At 41.3% G+C, this 22,617-nt stretch overlaps 1 protein-coding gene across 3 annotated transcripts in view; it reads right to left on the bottom strand.

Annotated features, from left to right (window-relative positions):
• ATM (ATM serine/threonine kinase) overlaps positions 1–22,617 on the bottom strand; it is a 3,174,581-nt gene that overhangs the window by 446,339 nt on the left and 2,705,625 nt on the right. For all 3 annotated transcript variants that reach the window (XM_044072618.1, XM_044072619.1, XM_044072620.1), the window contains one exon: positions 8,258–8,396. In XM_044072618.1, the coding sequence (XP_043928553.1) occupies positions 8,258–8,396 (139 nt within the window). The remainder of the gene's footprint in view (positions 1–8,257; positions 8,397–22,617) is intronic.

Raw genomic sequence — 22,617 nt, 5'->3', positions numbered from 1 at the left:
CAGAATCTCAGAGTTGGAAATAAAGGGCTTGAGCCAGGTTTCGGAGATGGCTACGATATCTGGTTGATTATGGCTTAACCAAGCTTGAAATTAGTGTACTTTGTTGTTTACACTTTGTGCATTAATTGTAAAAATCTTTAGGGTGTTCAGATAGGAGGAAGAGAGTAAGGGATGAGTGTTGTTAATAAAGGATGTAGGACCAGGGTTAGGATGGATATCACCAGCTTGGACTAGGTTGTTGAAGGTGATATCCTTTAGCCATATTGGTCTGCCAGGCATGAATTTTGGTAGATTGTAGATTGGTGCAGGTGACAGTGTCTTGACTTTAGAGGAGAAGAGTTTAGGGTGGAATAGGTGCAGAAGGTTGGGCTGAATGAGAGAAGAGGAGATAGAGTGGAAATGGGAGTAAGAGTGAGGGAGAAGGTGGGTTTGTATGGTAGTTGTCTTTGCAGGTGGTATTGGACAAGCATAGGTGGAATATGAGGTAGCATAGTATAAGGGAAATAGGAACAAAAAGAGGAGGCTGGAGGAGTGGAGGGTGTGATAACTTGAGAGCATGTTGGAGCAAACAGAGTGGTATGAGTGGTTAGGAAAATAAAGAAGGCTATGAAGAAGGTAGGGGCTAAAAAGTGATGGAGGTATTCTAGAGATTTAAGGAAAGAGGAAAGGACTATAATTTTTGGGTGGAGTACAGATTACAGAGTTTAAGAAGGATGGCTATAGGTGGGAGGAGTAATGAGGGGGAGCTGGTATTGGGTAATTAGGCTGAGAGGGTGGGGTAAGACAGGAATAAAGCTAGGAGTACTGAGGGCAGATGGGCAGGGTAGGGAAGAAGAGTGAGCCCGTAGAGCGAACGGAGCGGGAAAGAACACTAGAGGTGAGTATGGCAGAAAAAGTATCAGCAAAGAGCAGTTTAAAGGCTCTAGTTGGAAGGTATGAGCTAAATATTTCCAGCCAGAAAATTAAGGCTGCCTTTACAGACGGTGGTTTAGCAGGGGGGAGAAAATATTTACAGTCTAAGGATATTAACTCACAACCATTTGTGAAAAATAAAACTTGTTGGGATTATAAAGAATATCTAGGATTTATATTGGTAGATGCTGCCACATAATGGTAGAAGGAGATAGCTTATACTTACAAGATTTCTTATACTACAAATTGTTAGGGCCTTTTGGGTTACTGGAGATTGTCCGATGTGGGGCCACAAATATGACTCCTTCAGTAGAAAGCATCTAGCTGTCCTGCTCATTCTTGATTAGCTTCTCTTTAACCTTTGGTCCAAACAGTAAGGACCCAAGGAAGGGGGGGGGGCTGTTGGTGAATGACACCCTAAAGTTTTCATCAAAAAATCAAAAGTTTAAGCCAGACATATCACTGTACTGCATTGCCTGTCCTAGCTGCTCCATTGAATGTACTGTGGAGGAGCTGCATGGACAGAGTGGAAATATTCAGTATAGACATAATCTGTAACTCAATTTGCTAGTGGGTATCAGGGGTAGGCAGTCTTCTCAGCAATTCCAGTGTCTGTTTGGCTAAGTCTCACTGGAAGCAATTTGTGTGTGTTAGGTAACGGAGAGCTCTGATGGTGAAAGTGCCTGATGCAAAGGTGCTATTTCCCTTTCAATCCATCACTCAAGAGTCTATCAGGTGGCTGGACCACCAGGCTCTCATCCAAGGGATCTCTTTTATCAACCACCTCTACCATTGTCAAGTTTGCAAGGTGTCCCTTAACTGCCATATCCACAACACATACAGTCTATGGGAAAACCTACCCAACAATGCAGATGGAACAGTATAAAAGGTCTCTCTATCAGAATCTTCTCCCTAGGAAAGTGGGTTCTATAGGTCAAACTCCACAATGCCCCATCAATTCTAATATTTTCCTAAACTTGGGGTCATCTGGATGGGGACTGTGGTTACCATCCCCCTTCATGGATGTCTGAATCAGATGTGTGAGAGAATTTGTTGTAGAGTTCATCTGCTTCCTTTTAAACATCTTTCTTTCATTTCTAGGAAAATTCTGATGGGAGTCATCCAAATGACTGGAAGGCGGCTCTGGGTCATCTGCAGTTTTTGGAACCCTCTGTTTCTGGGATTCACAATTGGTACACAAGGCTTCAAGATTTGCTGTACATCCTGGTATGGAGCCAAATTCAAAGGTATATCCGCTCTGTCTGATCTGATCTCCTCAGTGGAGTGGCTAATATTTTCTAGTATTCAAATGCCAGCACTGTGCTCTTTAGTGCCAAAAAGGAACCCAAAATTCACACCAAAGGCATCAGTAAAGTACAGTTGTGTACACTTACCATAAATGTAGATGTTCGAGTGTATTCACTGTTGCAGTAATCACATTTGGGTTATCCCTGCCAGGGTAGCCCTCGGCCGGCCCGAATACCAGAGGTTTAGTATTTCTGCGTCAGTTGCTGTCGCTTCAGGACTGATGTCAGGTCGTCAGCAGTAGAAAGTAAGGCAGCCGATGCCGTTACATCAGTTTTTCTTGCCCTAACCTGTCAGGAGTCCCCAAGTGGGAGCCAGGTTCTGGTGGAAGAACCTCACCAATAGAAAGTAAACACCAATATGTTCCTTGTAAGAAAAAAGAAGAGTGGGATGGAGGGAGAGAAACCAGGACTGCAAAAGTGAATACACTTGAACATCTACTAAGTGTACACAACTGTATTATGTTCTTCGTATTTCACTGTTGCAGTCATCACATTTGGGTTGATTCCCAAAGCTGAAGAAATGGATGGAGGCAGTCTAGGAAACTAGGGGCTGGCAAGGATGCCCTGCAAGACTGCAGAGACAAACCCTGCCCTGGATATGGAGAAGATAGGCAGGTGGTAATGTTTGGTAAAGGTGTGAACAGATGTCCAGGTTGCAGCCTCCAGGATGTCCCTGGTAGGGACTTCTCTGAGGAAAGCTGCAGAGGTGGAGGCTGCTCTGGCAGAGTGAGTCCTGATACCCTTGAGGGGAGGCTTTCCATGTTGTTTGTAGCAGAAATGGCTGCAGTGTGCTACCCATTTGGAAATGGTTTGTTTGGAGATGGCTTTGCCCTCTTCCCCTGCAGTAAAGCTAACCAGCAATTGATCAGACTTTCTGAAGGATTTAGTTCTGTCTAGATAGAATCTGAGCTGTCTGTGCACATCTAGAGTGTGCAGGATCATTTCCCCCTTGTTCTGTGGGCTAGGGAAAAAGGTGGGCAAATGAATGGATTGGTTGAGAGCCACACTGGGCACCACCTTGGGCATGAAGGATGGGTTAGTCCTGAGGGATACCCTGTCAGCATGGAAGATGATGAAGGGTTCCACAGCCATGAGTGCTTGCAGCTCAGAGACCCTTCTGGCTGAAGTGATGGCCAGACGGAAAGCTGTCTTCCAGGAAGGAAATGTTAGCTCTGCCAAAGAGGCTGGTTCGAAGGAGGGGAGGGTGAGCTTTTCCAACACAAAGTTAAGGTCCCAGGCTGGGGTTGGTGCTCTTCTGGGTGGCCTCAAGTTGCTAGCCCCTCTTACAAACTGTTTGATCAAAGGGTGTGAGAAAGGGGGCTGCTCAGTTGGAAAATGAGCACAGATAAAGGCATGAATTTTAACAGAGGAAAAAGGCCACTGTGCAGCAGGTCAGCTAAGTAATCCAGGATGAGAGGGAGGGAGGGACGGACGGACGGATGTGCCATATTGGCTCCCTTAACCTGAATCCAGGTGCAGAACCTTTTCCATTTGTCAGCATAATACTTTCTACTGCTAGGGCTTCTGGCCTCACGTATTACATCTAGAACCTGTTTACTGAGGTTGGCAGATTGAATGGGGGGTTAGGGAATAAGCCAAGCTGCCAAATTGAATGTCTGCAATTGGGAATGCATGAATTCCCCTTCCCTCTGGGTCAGGAGGTTTGGAATCTGAGGAAGATGCCATGGTGGCAGTGGGGACAGGCAGCGCAGCAAGGGGTACCAGTGCTGGTGAGGCCAGTCTGGAGCTATATGATTTGTCCTTGACTTTTCCTCCTTTATTTTGAGCAGTACCCTGGGGATGAGGGGTAGTGGAGGAAAGGCGTAGACCGATAGAGTGACCCAGGGGAAGGACACGACATCCACTTTCCAAGCCATGCAGTGATGCTCCCGGGTGCAGAACTTGCTGAGCTGATGGCTGGTGTGAGAGGCAAAGAGGTCGACCTACGGGGTTGCCTCATTTCTGAGTAATTAGGGTGAAGGTTCTTCTGTTGAGTTGCCACTCGTGTGGGTCCAGAAGATTTCTGCTTAAGTGGTCTGCCAGAAAGTTGAGAGTACTTGGTAGGAATTGTGCTAACAGGTGGAGTTGCATGGCAGAGGCTGTGTGCCAAACTGTCATGGCCAGCCTGCATAGGGGGTAGGAGTGAGTCCCTCCCTGCTTGCTGATATACCACATAACAGTGGTGTTGTCTGTTTTAATCTGAAGAGCCCCTGGGGACAGAAGGAGCTTGAAAGCTATTCAAGGCATGTTGGACAGCTATCATCTCTTTCTGGTTGATGTGTAGATGGATTTGCTGTGGTCTCCATTGGCCCCGTATGCACCTGCCGTCCAGGTGTGCACCCCAGGCATAGTCTGATGCGTCTGTGGTGAGGGTCTAGGCGGCGGGGGTGGTGAGAAAGGTAGTCCCTTGTTGTGGGAGCATGCTGTTGTCCACCAAAGACAACCTTTTCTAAGGCAAGGTATTATAGGCATAAGAGTCTTTAGGTCTTGAGAGTGCTGACACCAAAAACTTTTTAAGTACCATTGTAGTTTCTTCATATGCAGTCTGTCATATGGAATGAGTAGAATGCAAGATGCAATGAACCCCAGAGCTTGCAGGATCTTCCTTGCAGATAGCTGGGGTCTGGTGGCAAGTTGAGAGAAGTAGGTGGTCAGGACAGTTAGCTTCTCTGGTGTAAGGAATGCCATCTGGGAAGCTGTGTCCAGGCTTGCTCCCAGGAATGTAATCCTTCTGGTGGGTACCTGTTTGGATTTCACTTCGTTGATTGTGTACCCTAGGGAGGTTAGTAGGGACTTTACAAAGGCCGGGTGCATAAACAGCTTTTCCTGGCTGTCTGCCTGAATGAGGCAGTTGTCTAAATATGGGTAAATCTGGATATTCCTTTGTCTGCAAAAGGCAATGGCTGGAGCCAGACATTTTGTGAAAATTCTGGGAGCAGTAGATAAGTCAAAGGTAAGCAAAGAGAACTGAAAGTGCTGAGATCCTGCCCTGAAACAAAGATATTTCCTGCATGATTCCCTGAAAGGTATATGGAGGTAGGCCTCTTTTAGGTCTAGGGTGGCTGGCCAAGCATCCTTGGACAGCATGGCTAGCAACTGCTGGGGGGGGGTTAGCATTTTGAATTTGGGATCACCAGGAAAGTGTTTTGAAAGGATAGATCGAGGATGGGGTGCCAGGTGCCCTCTTTTCTGGGTACCAGAAAAAGTCTGGAGTAGAAACCTTGGCCTTTCTCTGTTCAGCAGGAACATGCTCTAATGCCTTCAATTTTGCACCTCTGCCCACTGGTTTGGGGGTAGATCTGGGAACCCTTTTGAAGTTGGAAGGGTGTAGAAAGAAAATTTGTATCCCTGGGACACTATGTTGGGAACTCAACGGTCGTTGGTAATGGTGGCCCAGGTGCTTGTGTGAAAGGAGAGTTTTCCTCCTAGGAGTAATTGAAGAGGAAGGGAGTGGGGGAGGAGAGTCATTGTGAGTTTTTACCATAAGGAGGTGGCTTACAACTCCCTGGTTTTGAAATGGAGGTAGTCCACTGCTTAGATCTCTGCATTCCCTGTGGCTGCTGTCTGGGGGGGGGGTCTGGGCTGAGCTGGCCTGGTGGGAGCAGGAAAAGACCAGTGCTTGGTGGGACAATGCCTGCTGAACCTGGGTGGCTGGACCTGTAAGAAATCCTTAACTGTCTGCATAGATTTTGCTTTTTCTTCCATCTTTTTAAAGACCTCTTCTGCCTTAGTGCCAAATACGTTGTCTTTGTGCAAGGGGGCATCCAACAATTTAGATTTAACATGGTCTGGCTAGGGCTGCTCTTTAAGCCATGCATCCCTTCTAAGGACAGATCTGGTGACTGCTGCCCTGCAAGAACATTCTAGGGTGTCAAAACCACAGTGCAAGGTGTGTTTAGTTACATGACTTGCATAATGCATTAAGTCATGTAACTATTTAGATTCTGCACAAGCAGGAAAGGAAGATATTTTTTGTTTTAGGAGTTCCAGGGTATGTTGCTGAAATTTTAGCATATGGAACTGACAACTGATTGCTCTGATAGCAAGAGCAGCGGAGGTGTATACTTTTTTACCCCATCTGTCTAGTGTGTGGGAATCCTATCTGAGGGGGGTGGGATTCTTAGCAGAGGTTACTTTAAATCCTTTAGGCCCTTGAGAAATTACCTCAGGATCAGCAGTAGGATTTTTAAAAAGAAATTTGTGTGAGTCAGGGGCTCTGCAGTACCTGCAGTCTGGTTTTGTGGGTGTCAGGAGTTGAGCTGGATTTTAAGAAAACATCCTCCACATCATCCAGGACTGGGGGATGGCCAAGGATCTGTGCTGTGGACGATCTACGAATTCAGAGTCTCTTTTAAGACTGAGGGTAGTCCTGGCTTTCCCATTGGAAAGGCTTCCTTAAGGTGTGAAGGGTTTTTCCAAAGGAAAATATCCTCTGGGGGAGAGGCTGAAGGAATGGAATCCTCTGCATCAGAATCCTCATAAGCAGATAGGGGTTGCATGTCTTCATATTTAGATGCATCAGAGTCAGCGGACTCCTGTTCAAACAAAACTACAGGGGACAGATCTCTTTTCCTTTTGGAAGGGGTAGCTTGGCTTCCCTTGATCAGCATAAGGTTTTCTGCCATTTTAAGCATTTGAGACTGAGGAAAGGAAGCAGGTGCCTGAGATTGGGACGTTGGTTTCTTGGGCATAGTTCGCACTCTGAGCCTAAGAAACTCGGTCGTTTTTGAAAGAACGGTAGTCGTGAAAGAAGACATCGGTTTGAGTCGAGAATCGGTAGTGCGAAGGACTTCCTCGGAAGCCGAAGCCTGCTCAGCAGCTCTGGACCCATCCAAAGTAGAGACAACTGCAGGATCCTTAGTCGAAGAAAAGTTTTGCGGTATACCGGACTCTGAAAGGGTTTCGGTAGCGGCCTGCGAATCCACAGAAGCGGGCATCAGGGGCTGCAAAAGCACCTCACTGAGGACCGGGGAACTGACAACTAGCTTAACAAGAGCGTCGTCGGTAGGTTTGGACCTGTGCGGACTCTCTCTGTCTTTATCTTATGTTTTTCTGGAAGATCTGCTGTTGGATGGTTTACCGAAGCCATATCGGAGTTTGAGGACTGTAAGCAAAAATATCTAGCTACAATAAGGTCCTGACAATGGACAGTTCTGGCATTGAACAAAGCACAGAAGTGACAGCGGAGAATGTCGTGATCTGGGCGTAAGCAAGTGACGCAGTAGGAATGAAAGTCTCGGTGTGGTATCTGCTTTCCACAGGCGAGACAATTAACTTTTTCTTACATTGGTTAGTGCAAGGAAAAAGGATTCCCAACGGGTTAGTTAGCTTTAGAAGACTTAAATTCGGTAGATGAAATTCAGGTAGCGGCCGACCGGCACTTGTGTGAACTGCTTCTGGGTCCATGGCAAGAAAGACTGATGTAATGGTGTCAGCTGCCTTACTTTATACTACTGACGACCTGACGTCAGTCCTGAAGTGACAGCAACAGAAGCAGAAATACTAAGCCTCTGGTATTCAGGCCGGCCGAGGGCTACCCTGGCAGGTATAACCCAAATGTGATGACTGCAACAGAGAAACACGAAGAAAATCAAGGTGCCAACACCAAGCTATACTGACCTTGAATTCAAAGTTGGCTTCAAAATTGGCTTTGGAACAAATAAATCTAATGTCAAAGATGGGTACTGGATACTAGCTAAGTCTTAAACGTTTGTTGGGTAGGTCTCAAAGCAGTACTCAAATTCTGGACAAGTTAAGACTTAGTCGCTGAAAGGGAAAAAGATTCAATTGCATTGTGCTGGACTTTTTGCCTCAGTATAAAATAAAGTGCGAGCCACAGTCTGTAATACAGGAGAAAAATGAAGATGGCACATCTCATTTTGTTTGCCATACATATCTAACAATGTAGATATGTATGATGGTGCAAGACAAACTTAGTGAAAACTGTGACAAAAATCCCACTAATTCAGAGAGTGCTTACAAGAGCTATTTTTATTTCACTATATACTGCAAGCTGAACACCCTGAGGTGATACTTACTTCTTTGAGCCTTCCACTGATTAGCATCCATATTTGCCAAAATGATGTATGCATCACACAATCTTTCAATATCCTGCACCATTTGAGGTCTACATTTCTTGATATTTTCCACAATACTACGTGCAACATCCATTCTCTCCTAGGAACAGAAACACATTATTCAGAAAAAGGTGGAGTGAACTGCCTTACAAAATATTAATCATGCAGATATTTACCAAAACTCAGTATCTTTAGGAATATATCCAGTACACAGTTTTCAAGAAGCTCATCCTTATACAAGATAATTCACAGCAAGATTTTCATCAGCTGTAGTTAAACAAAAGCCTTACCCAAAACAAACTAATCTAGCAGCCAACATCAGTGGAGCTAAGCTAATAAAAGAAGAGACATTCTTCCTTCCCAAGTTTTTTTTTTCTGTCAGATGAGCCTTGATGAGAAGACCAAAGCAAAAAGAAAAAGGTACTAAAGATAAATGAACAAGTCAAATTTAAGCCAACACTAACTGGAAAGATACTAAAAATACAACTCTGTAAGATGCTTACCTTAACATTAGATCTGGATGAAAAACATCCACTCTATTCAACAGGAGGGCTAAGGCTGGTACACATTACATAGCTCAGCATGTAAAACATACTTGCTCATCTAGCCTCTCCCCTTTTACCTATAATACTTTGCAAAGTAGCTTCCTCTGCAGACCTCTGTTATGCTGCACCAGAAGAATCAAATGGAACAAACATTAAGAGAGAGGAGCAAGGAAAGAGAAGGTATGTTGACAGGGATGGAGATATTCATCCAATCTAGTTCAAACATTACAGTAAGTGTACAACTTTTGTATCTGGAATAAGAAGGTCCATCATCCTCATCTTTCAAAAGAAGAGTCTCAGGTTAATCTGCCTGTGTGATCACCTCCTGGGGAACATAGATCTAATAATTTTGTTCTCAAAGAACACAGTTAGCGTTGCCTTGGAAAAGTATTCAGTGAAATCCATGTGACTTTTGTGCAAACAATCTAAGGATGCTATTTTTGAAAAGTAGCTGAATTCCTTTTATGACTACATTCTAGGCAAAAAGGCAGTCTTAATGCATTTCTCCTAAAAGATTTTAATGCAGTCAACCTTTCAGATATAGTAATTCCATAAACTTTAAAAGCTAATTTATTATTATAAAAGAACAAAAAATGTGAAGCTTCAACTAAAGAATTGATTCTGACCCATAAAGTCTGAGCTGTCTGTGGTCATCCAAACAATACAAGGATTCACCTCTGTTTCAATATATAGGAAAGAATCCAGGTTGACTGACTGAGGTTTAGTTTTCTGTACATAACTCAAAAATGACAGTGATGCCAAGCTATTAGAAATCTAAAATTTCTTCAAGGAAGATGGCTTTAAGATGGAGTTAGTAGACATCTTCACAGTTCAATGGCATTATTTAACTTCCTTTATCAATAGAAGAGGTATTTATACAAATTACAGTCCTGAAAGAATTAAAGTCTGTGCCATTTCTGAGTACAAGCAACAGCCTGGAGAGAACCCTGATCTGCAAGATTTGAGGATACCAACTATATTGCCTTGTTTAATAGCTGATACCGTCAATGTACAGTCTGGTATATCTGATGCAGTCATGTCTGTGGAATCAGCTGCATACGAAGTTTCTAAAGAAACTCGGTTGAACTCCCTGAATTAATGCCTCAAGTACTCATTTGTCTTTAGTTATTTTCTGACATTAGGAAAGATGGGCTTAAAATCTGTCTCCTAGTGCTAGCAGGAAAGTAGAAAGGAAAAGCGAATGTACTAATCCTTTTGGAGGCTTGTTAGTTGCATCTAATCCTTTCCTCTTGAACTTCAGTTGTAACCAGTCTGTTTACTTTCTTGATCTGTCCACACTGTTTATTTATCATTTGTTGACCCAATTAGTCACATTAGGCCAGCTACCTGTGAATATCTAGGGTATGTAGGCAATACTCTCCTCTGTTTGAATGACTGGGGAAGAAAACCGGCAATTCAATGGTTTGATTAATGGACATTTCAGAAATCACTTTTGGCAGAAAGGAAGGATTAGTTCTCAATGACACTATCTCTATGAAAAATCAAACATGGTCTCTTGATGCATAAGGCTTGAAGCTCAGAGATACGTCTGGCAGAAATCATGGTGACTAAAAACAAGGTTTTCCACAACAGATATTTGAGGTCGCAAGAAAAAAGCTGGTTCAAAAGGTGGCATTGTCAAAGCTTGTAAGACTAATGACAGGTCCTATGGTTGAGTAGGTTCTCTAAAAGGGGATTTTAGGCCATTCACACCTTTTATGAAACTCTTGCACAATTTGTGTGACATAAGAGAAGAGTCTTGGACATCATCATGAAAATTAGATATTGCAGCCAAATTAACTTAGTATGAAGAAAAACATTGTACTTAGCACAAGAGAAGTGGCTTGACACGACCGAATGGCGATGCGGCAAACAAAATCTGAGGTAACAGGGAGAGGGTAATTCTGGGTAAGAGTTTAGCTCAAGAGTCTGTAGCTGGCGCAAGCTTAGAAGATGGCCGGCTCAGTTCCGAGGTCGGAACAGACTACCCACACGTAAGGAATGAACGAAGATTAACAATATCAGATGAATCTTTATTTTCAGTATCTATAAAAATACTGGGCACCATACCTCTCAACTGTACAGTTTTTCACAGAATATCCAGCTTTTTGCCTCATATTTTTGGTCTGTTTCTCATAAAATTGTGGTTTTCTGGCAAACCATAATGACAGACATTTGAGTTTCAGACTTCATACCCTTCAGAAAATTCATACTAATGCAAAACCTGTTATTCTGTCAATTTTCTGAGCTTGTAAGAAAAATATTTAAAACATGTCCCTATTTTTGGGCCTTTGTTACCCACATGTTTGATGGCTTTGTCCATATTTCTTGCTCTAAGAGGCTGAGAGGTATGTGAGCCACACAAAAATCATCATTACCTAGGTGAAAGGGCCTGTTTGTCTCTTCTGTTATCTGTTGGGGACCTTTCTTAGCAGTGATAAAAGTTTGTCTCTGCATATTAAGCTGAGGCTGATGTCAGTCCAGTGAGAAGAATGCTCTACATCCTTGCTGCATCCTCAAATTTTCCTGGATTAAGTTAAAAGCATTCCCTGAAAAACATTTTATATCAAATACTAGAAGAGCTGGAGAAGGAACAGGAATAAGTGTAAACACATGGTATACAGTCTGTTTTAACTGCCATGAAAATATATTTATTTGTTTGTCTTTGTTGACTGGGAAATCCAGAATGGATAGAGTCCATTTTCAGCGGAGGCCTGAGAAGTAAAGCTTCATCACTATTTATATTAACAAGTGAATTCCAGACAGTTCGTAGAAAAACAACAGTTACAGATCTCACGAACAAAAACAAACATAACTACAAGGCAGGTACATACAGTAAAGTATTTACATCAACATTTATAAGCGTACACAGTTCTTCTCACTCTAAAATCTTGCAGGAAGTAAATGGATTAAGATAGATGAAGAGAAAATGCTGTAAAGAAGCTTAATGTTCTTACAATTCAATAGAGAAAGGTTTGCAAAGAGAGTGCAAGATAGGTAATGAAGTGATAAAATTATGTAGGAAGGAAACTTTGAATAGGCTTGAAAAGAGTTCAAGAGATATAATGAAGAAAGTTATAAAATTATATACGAGTGGAGGGTAGCTAGCAGTAATGTATATGAGGACAGTGGTAGTAGCATATGACCGACAGAGTGTGGTATAGGACTAGTTCTATTTAGTCTGCCTGTTCCAAACTGTTGCATCTAGATGGTTTCTAACTCAGATATACAGGGGATGCATGAGAGGGGAAAAGCAGTGTATGGGACAGTTAGAAAAACAGAAAAATGAGAAGTGTTGTTTAAGGTGGAGGGGTGAAAAGGATGTACGGATTCAAGTGCAGGAGGGAAAAATGTTAAGGATGTAATGATTTAAGTATAGAGAGGGCAAGAAGATAGCGATACAGCAATAAGAAATTTGTGCTTTCAATAGAGATCTCAGCCTAGTGATGAACATTATCATGACCAGGATTAGGTAAGGTATTGTTTGAGCCAGATTTTATAGCTTTGGAGCTTAGCTGTCATTTTTACATCTGTAGGGATAGTGTTCCAGAGTCTGGAGATGTAACAAGATTATAACGAGTCCCTCAACTAATTATCGCTTTAGGAGAACTTAGTATAAATTTATCACCAAAATGGAGGTCCCCTGTGGGGGTGCAGGGCAGTAATAGGTTTCTTTAATGCAGTACATTGATCAGGATAATACCAGTTTGTATGCCATGAGTATCTGAGTATGTTATGTAGTTATTAAGCTCTAGATAATTTAGCTGTTTTAAGGCTTGGCAATGGTAAGTTGGGTGTGTAGTGTTGGTAACAAAATTAGCTACTTGTAATAGCAGGCTAGTTTGGATTTTAGTGTAGACCTTAGGTTTGTAAGGATAGGTGAGGCATACAACAGGGTGTGAAGTAAATAGGACAAAGCTAGGGCTTTTCTTGCTGGATCTGTAAGGTATTGTTTTGCCCTGTAAAGGGAGCCAAGTTTCTGACAGGTATTTTTAACTGTTTGAAGTATATGTTGATCAAATTTAAGGCTGTCATCTATTACAATGCCCAGTAATTTAATCTGTGGTACTACCTCAATATTACTAATATTTGCAGATGTAAACAAGAAAATTTGTTTTTGAAGAAGATAATGTTTTGGGGTGAAGAGCATCAGTTTTGTTTTACTGGGATTAAGGGAACAGGTTTGAATTATTTTTCAGCCAGGTTTCAACTGAAGCAAAAGAAATTTGAGTGATTTTTTGTAGTATGGATATTGTTGGGGCTGTACACATTAAAATCAAATCGTTAGTGTATTGTACTATATTTGCTTGGTGTATGCAGTGTGAAGCTTGTTTATAAAAATATTACTGAGAAGGGGTCAAGGTAAGACAGCCCTGAGGGATACCTATGGTAACTGGAAGACAGGTCCTATTGCCATTTGACTGCTTACTCCCTCACAGACAGATAACAAGGGAACCATTTAAGGGAGGATTGAGAGAGATTTATAGGACAGCGTTCAGCAAGTAAGTATTGGTGTGATATACTGTCAAAGGCTTTGGATAATTCTAAGAACACAGCTGACATTAGGCTACCATTGTTCCTATGTTGGTTTATACTGTTGCAGAAATGAAGGAGGGTGGTGGTTGTGCTGTGGTAGGGCCTGAAATCATGCTGTGTTTCCAAAAGCAGATTATTTGAGTTTACATGATACACAAGCTGAGCATAAAAGTATTTTTGATAGGAGGAACAGGACTGCAATGGGCCTGTAGTTATTAAACTCTGTAGATGTGCCACCTTTATGTAAAGATAAAGTAAAGGATGGAAAGAACATATTTTTTGCATTACGATCTATATATTAGTAGAGAGTCCAGAAAAGAAAGTGCATGTGTAGCCATTTTAAGTAATCTGAGAGGAGCTGGTCAGCAGCTTGGGTAATTGGCTTTAGCTTATGTTGGAGTTTTTTAATGGTGGGGGTCGGTACTGGGCTGATGGCAAACAGCTGAAGATATTTAGCAGAAAATGCAGATACTGAGAGGATAGTAGAAGTATTACTGTTTGTGAGGAACAATACAGTCTATATAAAATTAGTTGTTAAACTTCATTTCTTAGTTTCCTTTGACAGCCATGGTGCAGGATTGGATTTGACCATATTAGTATGTACTGGGGAAAGGTTACAGAGAATTTTAAGGAATATCTCATTGAAGTGTGAGATAGCAGAGTTTAAGGGAAAACATTTTAGCATTTTCTAGTTATATTCTGTTAAGGATTTGATAAAAGTATGTTTGTCAAAGTTTTTTGAGTTACAAACTTGGTTGTAAATTATATTTATGTTAAACACTATAACTTCGGAGAGTGTAAGTAGGCTGATGGTCACTTAGGCTGTCTGAAAGGGTACTAGGTTGCTTTAATTTTTTGGGGTTTACTAGTAAAAGTCCAGTCTAAGTTTGATTGCCTTCTAGTAATTCTGTCAACTCTAGTAGTTCATGTAATTAACCTTATAAAGTCATACAGGTTTATGGAATCAGATGGGCTGTTGCTACTGATCAGCTGCCAGTCTAAATTTAGATCTCCTAGTATTATTGCTTCATGTTATATATGATGGGACATCCAGTACTGGAAATTTTCCACAGTAGTATTGTTTTTACCTGGTAGGATATATATATATATATATATATATATATATATATATATATATATATATATATACATACATAAAATTCATAAAGAGTTTTCCTGTTATTGATTTTGAGGTGTGATATAAGCAGTTCTGCATTATTAAACTGTGGCATCTCCCTGTGGTATATGTGGTTATATTTTGGGAATTCTTGTAGATGATGGCAGTTCCATCTGGCAGTTTATTTGGCCTGTCAAGCCTAATTATACTAAAAGCATGTTTGGTAATTTCAATGACATTTATGTCGTTTTTCAGCCATGTCTCTTTAACTATGATTATGTCTATACAAGGCAATAGAAGCATGTCTTTCCTGGATTTTATTGCATATGCTTCTAAGATTGATATTTAAGAAGAGAAGGCTGGAATTGGAGAATGGGAGAGGAAAAGACAGTGGTACATTTAATACTGTGCTGTTAGAGTGATTTTTGGGTCTGTATTATAACCTTGAAACGTCAACTCTCTGAATACCTAAAAGGGTGACCCGTAAACAGCGAAAGCTGAAAAACGCGAATGGCCACTTCCGCAAATTTTTTCACAGAGAAAAAATTTGCTTGGTCGGTGAACAGAGAAATAAACTTTCAAACCCTAATAAAGTCAGGGGATTTGCCCCCTCCCAACGTGGGGGGGACTGTGCCCCCTTCACCCCCTCTAACTAAATATACCAACTCCGAGATAACTCTACATTGGAGAAAAGGGCACATTTCCGATAACGGCCAAGCAAAATTTTTCCCTGTGAAAAATTTGCGGAAGTGGCTGTTCACAATTTTCAGCTTTCGCTGTTTACGGATCGATCAGTATGTGTTCGGAGAGTTGACACTTCGAGGTTATAATATAGACCCTTTTTTTGCTATTGTGTGGGGCTATGGTTTAGATGAACATCTCCAGTGATTTTCTGGATGGATATTTTAAGAATGAAAGCAAGTCAAAAATGCATTTGTGCTTTAGTTTAACTGGATTTCATATGGTAACATACTTAGATTTAAGACACCTGCAACTGAAAAAGTCTAAGAAGGTTTGCTAGTACAGTGCGGGTGCTATGATGATGGATAGACTTGGTTGCTGCAGAGAGTGTGAGTTTGTATGAGTATTAATTATACTTATTTGGAAGGTCTGGTAGTTGTAAAGAGTGCTAATATGCTGAGGAGGCACACTACTAGGGTTTGAGTAAGAGTAATTTTGTTTGGCATGAAAGTCGGATTTTGTTGAAGACACTAGTTTGCACTGTAAAATGTTACTGGGCAAAAATAGTTATAGTTTTAGCAGTATAACTGCTAAAAGGACATACTGGGTAGTAGCACTTAAGTAAATGAGTCAGAGATGCTAATTGTATGGCAACTGTGATTTGAATGTTCTGATTGTTTTGATGCAGAGATAGGTTGGAAGAAGTGTAGGGGTGGAGTTGGGATATTTTAAATGTAGAGTAGGAGGTGTTTGGTGGGAATTGGGAGGGGTAGGGTAGGGGAATAGGGCTGGGCTCAACTACTGAATCAACAATGTAACTGTGTTGAGAAAAACAATCAGAAAGGTAAGGTTCGTCAGTTATGTCCACAATCTTAAGGGCAACACCCAACAATGAGCAGAATTCATTGTAGACAGCACTGCCTATACTCAGCCAAAAAATATAGCAAATCTGCTGGCTCACAAATTCAAATTTCACTTTCCCATCACCCCCAGTTCTCCCCCAAGAAATACCCTACACTACTCCGCTGTCAATTATCACCAAAGGACAAGTTATCACTGTGTTCTCTAAAGGTAAAAACATGGTTTCAATAAGGGATGATAATATATCGGGTTGCCTATTAAACAGCTGAAATCAGGACTTATCAGGCCCTTTAGGATCTCTATTTAACCACAGCCTCTGGAATGGCTTTGTCCTAATACAGTGGAGGACATCAACAGTCATACCTTTGCATAAAGGGGACCATCTACTGACCCAGGAAATTACAGACCCATAAGTTTGACAAGTCTTATATGTAAGGCCTTGAAAAGAATAATCAAGGACCTGATAAATAATGACATAGCAAACCTCCAAACATTGGACCCGAGCCAATACGACTTTGTCAAGGGCAGGCCATGCCTACTGAATCTGGTGGATTTCATAAGTTATGAAGACCATGGTTTAGGGTAAAATTGTACATACTCCCTACCTCAACCTGGCCACAGGATTTGACACAATTTCCCACACAGGTATTATAAATAAACTCACAAAAATGGGCATAAATCCCTCCATCACCAGATGGATGGCCAAGTGGCTCGTGGACAAGACACATGGTTAAAGTAAGTTAATCCACACCCAGAAAGAGGCCAGTTACTAGTGGTGTGCCACAGGGTCAATGCTGGGACCACTCCTGCTTGAAATATACTTCTTTGAAGTCAAGGCTAATATGAAAGGCCTTTGAATGACAGTTTTCCAATGACTGCAAGTTAGGGGTAATTCCTGAATCCCTCAGTGATGTATATATCTTTCAGAAGGGTGTAGATCAGACAAATGGTTGGTACCAGAACAGTGGCCTAATACTAAATGTGAAAAAATGCATCATCATACTCTTTGGGCAGTCAAATATCCCTGTAAATTACAGCATCAATAGCACACCCCTAAGAGTAGACTCACAGGTGAGAGATCTAGGTAAACAGACAGACAGTAGCCCACACTTGTGCCCAGTGGTATGACAAAGTCCTTCTATGCTGCACAAATTATAAAGGTATGGCATCCAGATCCCAAATAAATTATAGTCCCACTGTACTCAGCCCCTCAATCGACCAATAATCATGTATGATGTACCATTTGGCATGTACTTGACTAGGCACTTAAAGCAGCTGGAGTGACCTCAGATGTTTCTCACAAAGAAAATATAGGGTGTAAACAACATGGCCTATGCATATAGAATAAAAGCCCTATCCCTTTACTCTGGCTCCTACTGACTATTAAAGGGTGACTTATACCTGACATACAAGGCACTCACAACTCCAGACCTGATGTAGCTGCTACACATCGCAAGCTAAACAGCATGGGGGTCACCCAATCTAGGGATCAAAACTTAGTCAGCAATTCAAACATAACATGCTGGAAAAATAGATATCTATCTCAGAGATTGCTCCTTCTTTGGAACAAACTTCCTATTTATGTTAAGCAGAGCCCTTCCCTGGTCCTCTGTAAACATGGTTTGGACCAATGGCTGGTTGCATCTGGGGTAACGCCTATGTCCCTTATGTTCAGTGGTAACATCACCCATGCCATCCTCCTGCCTCTGGGGCCATATATTGGATGAAACTGAGTTACATTTGCTAGGCTTGTAAGGGCTCCTAAGACATTAACCTAGTAATCATCTATGAACCTATAAGATGGTTAAATGTATGAGCTGAACAGCATAAAACAGAAACTGTGAGGGGGGAAAAGGAGAATTATTGGGAACAGGATACATGCCCAAGAAGACTACGCAGAGATTTATACAAGCAGTTAACTATTGAGAGAGCTAGCTGCAAGATACTGTAGTAAAGGAAAAAAGGGGGAGGGAGTAGTCTGAAAATGAAAGCAGCACAAACATTTTGTCTTTTTTATAGGGGGATAAGTTATGTAATGGATGTTATTTTAGTTTACTCAAAATATTGTTAAACTGATTGCCCATTATTACAGGCTATAGTATATACCAGTGGTTTAGGTATTGTCGGGCACTCTACAGAACCACGTCCTCCAGTACAGAGTATGCACCAATACAGCTACGTACTTCAGGTGAGTGTACATGGACACTCAGGTGTCCTTATAGTCAGATTCTACAAGCTGTAGGTCTTAGCTTATGTTAATTTTACTGGTTACACATACATATCAACTTTGACTGCGCACACTCTGTCCTTTCAAGGACAGATTTTTGGCTTGGATGTAAGTTGCTGGACAATGAGAGTTCTTATGCAGCTTCTGCAGTGTATTAGCTGAGGTAGGACAGAGTACGAGTACAGATGGCTGAAAGGGTTGAGAGAGGTTTAATTAACTCAGATGACAGGTACTGTATTGGTAAACATTTTGCTATGTTTGAAGAATTCAGTTTAAATTGAAAAAAAAAAAAAACAGATGGGAAAAGATAGTGCTTGTGCTTGTTACCAGGTCAGGCCTCCAAAATACCTTTTGTGGAGGTTTATGCACAATTGATAAAAGGTGAGCTCAAAGGTCTTCATGTATGCAGGACACTAATTAGCAAACAAACTTTTTACAGTCTGATACAAAAGTGCACAACAGTATAGCATAGTATGCCGTCCAAGATGGCTGCACATTAAGTAGCAGCTTATTTCTAGCTCTCCCACTGTGAAAGCAGCAACTCAGCAGAGAAGGCCAGTAGACTTGTGTTTATGGGTAAATTTCAGTAACTGGCTAGTAAGTGCACTGCCTGGATGCCAGAAATAAAGAAATACAAAAGACCTGGGAAAACTTCAGCTATAAAAAGTGAAGAAGAAACACTGACTGGAGAAAGTTCTGCAGCTGTTCAGCAAAAAGCAATGCAACCTTCAGACATGACTTCCAGTAACCTACAGGAAAATATAAGACAACTGCATACAGACCTGGTTAAAATAAACAAAACACTCTAAGTATATCAAGACAAACAACAAAAGGGTGGAAAAAATGGAAGAAGCTTTAAATAGATATTCATGAGATGATAAAGCTACAAAAATCAGACATCGAAATAAAGAAAAGGTTGGCTGAATATGAGACTGCTCAGGAAGAGATGTTTCAAAAAATAATAGAATTAGAGCACACAGCACGTAGGGAAAACCTGAGACTTTCAACTATACCAGAGAAGCTGGAAGGAACAGACTGCATTAATTTTATGAAAGCACAAATAAGCAACTGAACTGGTATTCCACAGCAGTTGTTAGTTGAAAGGGCACATCATGTGAATGCCCCAAACCTGACTATATGAAAGCAACCTAGACCTTTAATAGTAAAGATGAAATCCTACCAGCAGGAGTTCATTCTGACAAAATTGTGGCAGAAGGACAAAGTACTAAAAATGGGAGGCAGCAGAGTATTTGTGGAGAATAACTGATTACTCACTGTACACCAGGCAGAAGAGGAGTAAATTTATTCCACTATTCAGGGAATGTCGAGGTGCAGGTGTGAGATTCAAACTGCTGTACCCAGCTGTCTTCAAGGTATTCTTCCCTGGAGGGACAAAATAACTTTTTGATGACTTACACATGGTGAGGAGGAAATACAAAAGTTTGCTCAACAAAAAGTAAGCTGTGAAACAGAAAAGGAGATTCTCCGTCTTGTTCTTCTGGTAATAAAGACCACAGAGGGGACTGTACCTGTGAAACATTTCCAAACTTTTCAATGGAACAATGGAAAATAATGGAGATAAGGAAGAGAGCAACAGAGTTGACTATAAGAATCGAGAGCATGTTGCAAAAGAAGCAGAGATAGGATTTCGGAGATGAACAGTAATAAAACCAATAACTTAATATGGGATTACAATGCAATAATTACATTTGTGAAATATGACATAACAAGAACATCTGGAAATATTGGATTTTGTCAGAATTTGTTGGACTTGTGAGAGACAGTAAAGACAACATGCTGTACTTCATGTCATTAATATTCAGAAAAGTACTTTGGGGGGGGCGAACAGAAGGGAGAAAGTTAACTGCAAGTACATATTTTTCTTTGCATGTTATAAAGTTTTAAGTGTAATGGGGATTGTAAAGAGTTGCTGTTCTTTTTTTCTTTTCCATCTCCCTTCTCTTTCTCTCACTCTCTTCTTGTTCAGTATTAAGAAATGTAGGCAACTGCAATGTATAAAAAAGCCTGGTTATAAAGCATGATAAAATAAAAAATAATGCACTTTTTCTCATTCTTCGGACTGGATTAAAGACATTTGATTGATTTAGTAACAGGTTTTAAGACAGAGTAAGTAAATGAAAAAAAAAACACTGAATATTATGAGGCTTTTTTTCTAGCAAATACATGTATGCTCAGTAACAATTCTGCAGCTGGTCTTCATTTTTCCATGGAAACAATCTGATAAAGAGAAACTGGCTGCCTGGTTCTCGTGTCTCCATGGAGACAATCTGATAAAGCAAAACTGGCTACAGTCAGATGGAGAGGGATTGGCTGAGGGAAAAAAGAACTGGCCAGTGGCCAGGAGATAATTTTCTCTAAAAGCATTCAGAAGTTTCCCCCAAAGTAGATAACCTCTCTGAAAGCATTCAGGGACTTTCCCAAGGTAGTTAACATTCTCTGAAAACATTCAGGGGTTTTCCCAGCTAGGACAGCTATAAAGATACGACAAAACCAATCCATCACTTAGTAGAAGCACAGGCTGCACGGTGCACCAAGCATCTTAGCATGGATGACCTTTTCTAGGTTAACTCATGTGAGTGTAACTGTCAGTTTGGGACTTTTGCTTCCATTAGGAGGGCAAAACTTCAATATTTGAAGGTGTACACAGTTTTGCGTGTTAGTATTAAGTTAATATGATTAGGGGTACTCATTTGTGAGTGTAGCTGTCAGTTTAGGACTTTTGCTTTCAAATGGACGATAAAACTTCAATATTTGAAGGTGTACACAGTTTTGCATGTTAGTATTAAGTTAATAGGTTTAGAGAGTATTCATTTTTTTGTTTGAGGGTTTTCAATAAAACAAAAAGTTTTATAAGATGCGAGTGTCACACATGTATATAACAAGAAACAACATATAATTCCCCTCCACAAAGGCGGACCCTCCACAGAACTAACCAATTACCGCCCCCATAGCTATTCTCTCTCCACTCTCTAAAATAGAGATGTACACACTCTCAGGTCTCAGACTACATCCTTACTAACAACCTCCTTTCCAATACTCAGCATGGTTTCCGACCAAACCATAGCACCACCACTGCCTTACTCTCCTTTACTAACACTATCCTTCAGCATAAAAACAAAGGCTCTCTCTCCTCTGCTACTTTCCTAGACCTATCTAAAGAATTTGACATGGTCCCACACAAACAACTTCCCTGTCCTCAATAACCTATCCTTCTCACAATCAGTCACCAACTGGTTTCAGAGTTACCTGTCTGACTGCCAACAATCCGTTGTATGGCAGAATGACATATCTCCCCAACCACCTGTCTCCATAGGGGTTCCCCAAGGATCCATCCTTGGACCCCTACTCTTCTCTGTTTTCACAAATAATCTAGCCTCTGCCACCACACATAGCACACTCATACAATATGCAGATGACTCGACCATCATCTGCTCAGCCCAGTCCCTACCCAGACTGCAAAAAGTCACACAGGAAGCCTTTTCCTCTGTTGAAACTCGGTTATCCGATGCCCAATTAATACTCAACCCAAACAAAACTAAACTACTCATCTTCAAACCCACCAAACATACTCAAAACAACTCTCACTTTAACATCTCAGCAAAAGAAAGACAACACCACTATATACCCAACTGAACACACCACATTGCTAGGAGTGGAAATAGACAAACTAAAATTTGACATTCACATAGCCATGACCATAAAAAAAGTCAACAAAAAACTAGGAGCGTTATACAGAAATAAGCATCTTCTCACCAAAGCAGCAAAGATTTCAATAGCAAATTCCCACCTTATCTCCACCCTACTTTATGCCTCTCCAATATATACCAACCTAAGGCAATGCAATCTAAACAAGCTAGAGACCTGCTACAACAAAATTGCCAAATTTGCCAAAGAGGCATCCTACCGTAGTCACCACTGTCTCTCACTTGCTGAACTGGGCTGGCTTGAACTCCCTCACCTCCTTCAATGGTATCAACGCTCACTCGCCCACAAACTAGTAAACCATCCACTAAATGTCCCATCCCTCCAGAATCTACTCCAACCCTATCGCACCATCAGGACCACTAAGATCCAGCAACAAAAATCACTTGCAGATCACTAAAGCCAATAACTCTGCTGGTGAAGCACTATTCTCTTGCACCATAGCCAAATTATGGAACTCCCTCCCACCCACAATTACCTCCGTATCATCATGCACCCACTTCAAAACTTTACTAAAAGTGCACCTAAAACATGCTGGCTATGCCCTTGCAACTCCCACTCTAATATCACCTACCCCATCCAACCACTATCTTTCTTTCCACTCCACTAACTACCTTGATTATAGCAAGCT

The sequence above is a fragment of the Protopterus annectens genome, chromosome 5.part0, assembly GCF_019279795.1.
Source record: "Protopterus annectens isolate FY-2018-M chromosome 5.part0, PAN1.0, whole genome shotgun sequence".
Taxonomy (NCBI): Eukaryota; Metazoa; Chordata; order Ceratodontiformes; family Protopteridae; genus Protopterus; species Protopterus annectens.
Note: the sequence above shows the minus strand (reverse complement) of the source record. Positions and strands in the feature narration are given on the sequence as shown.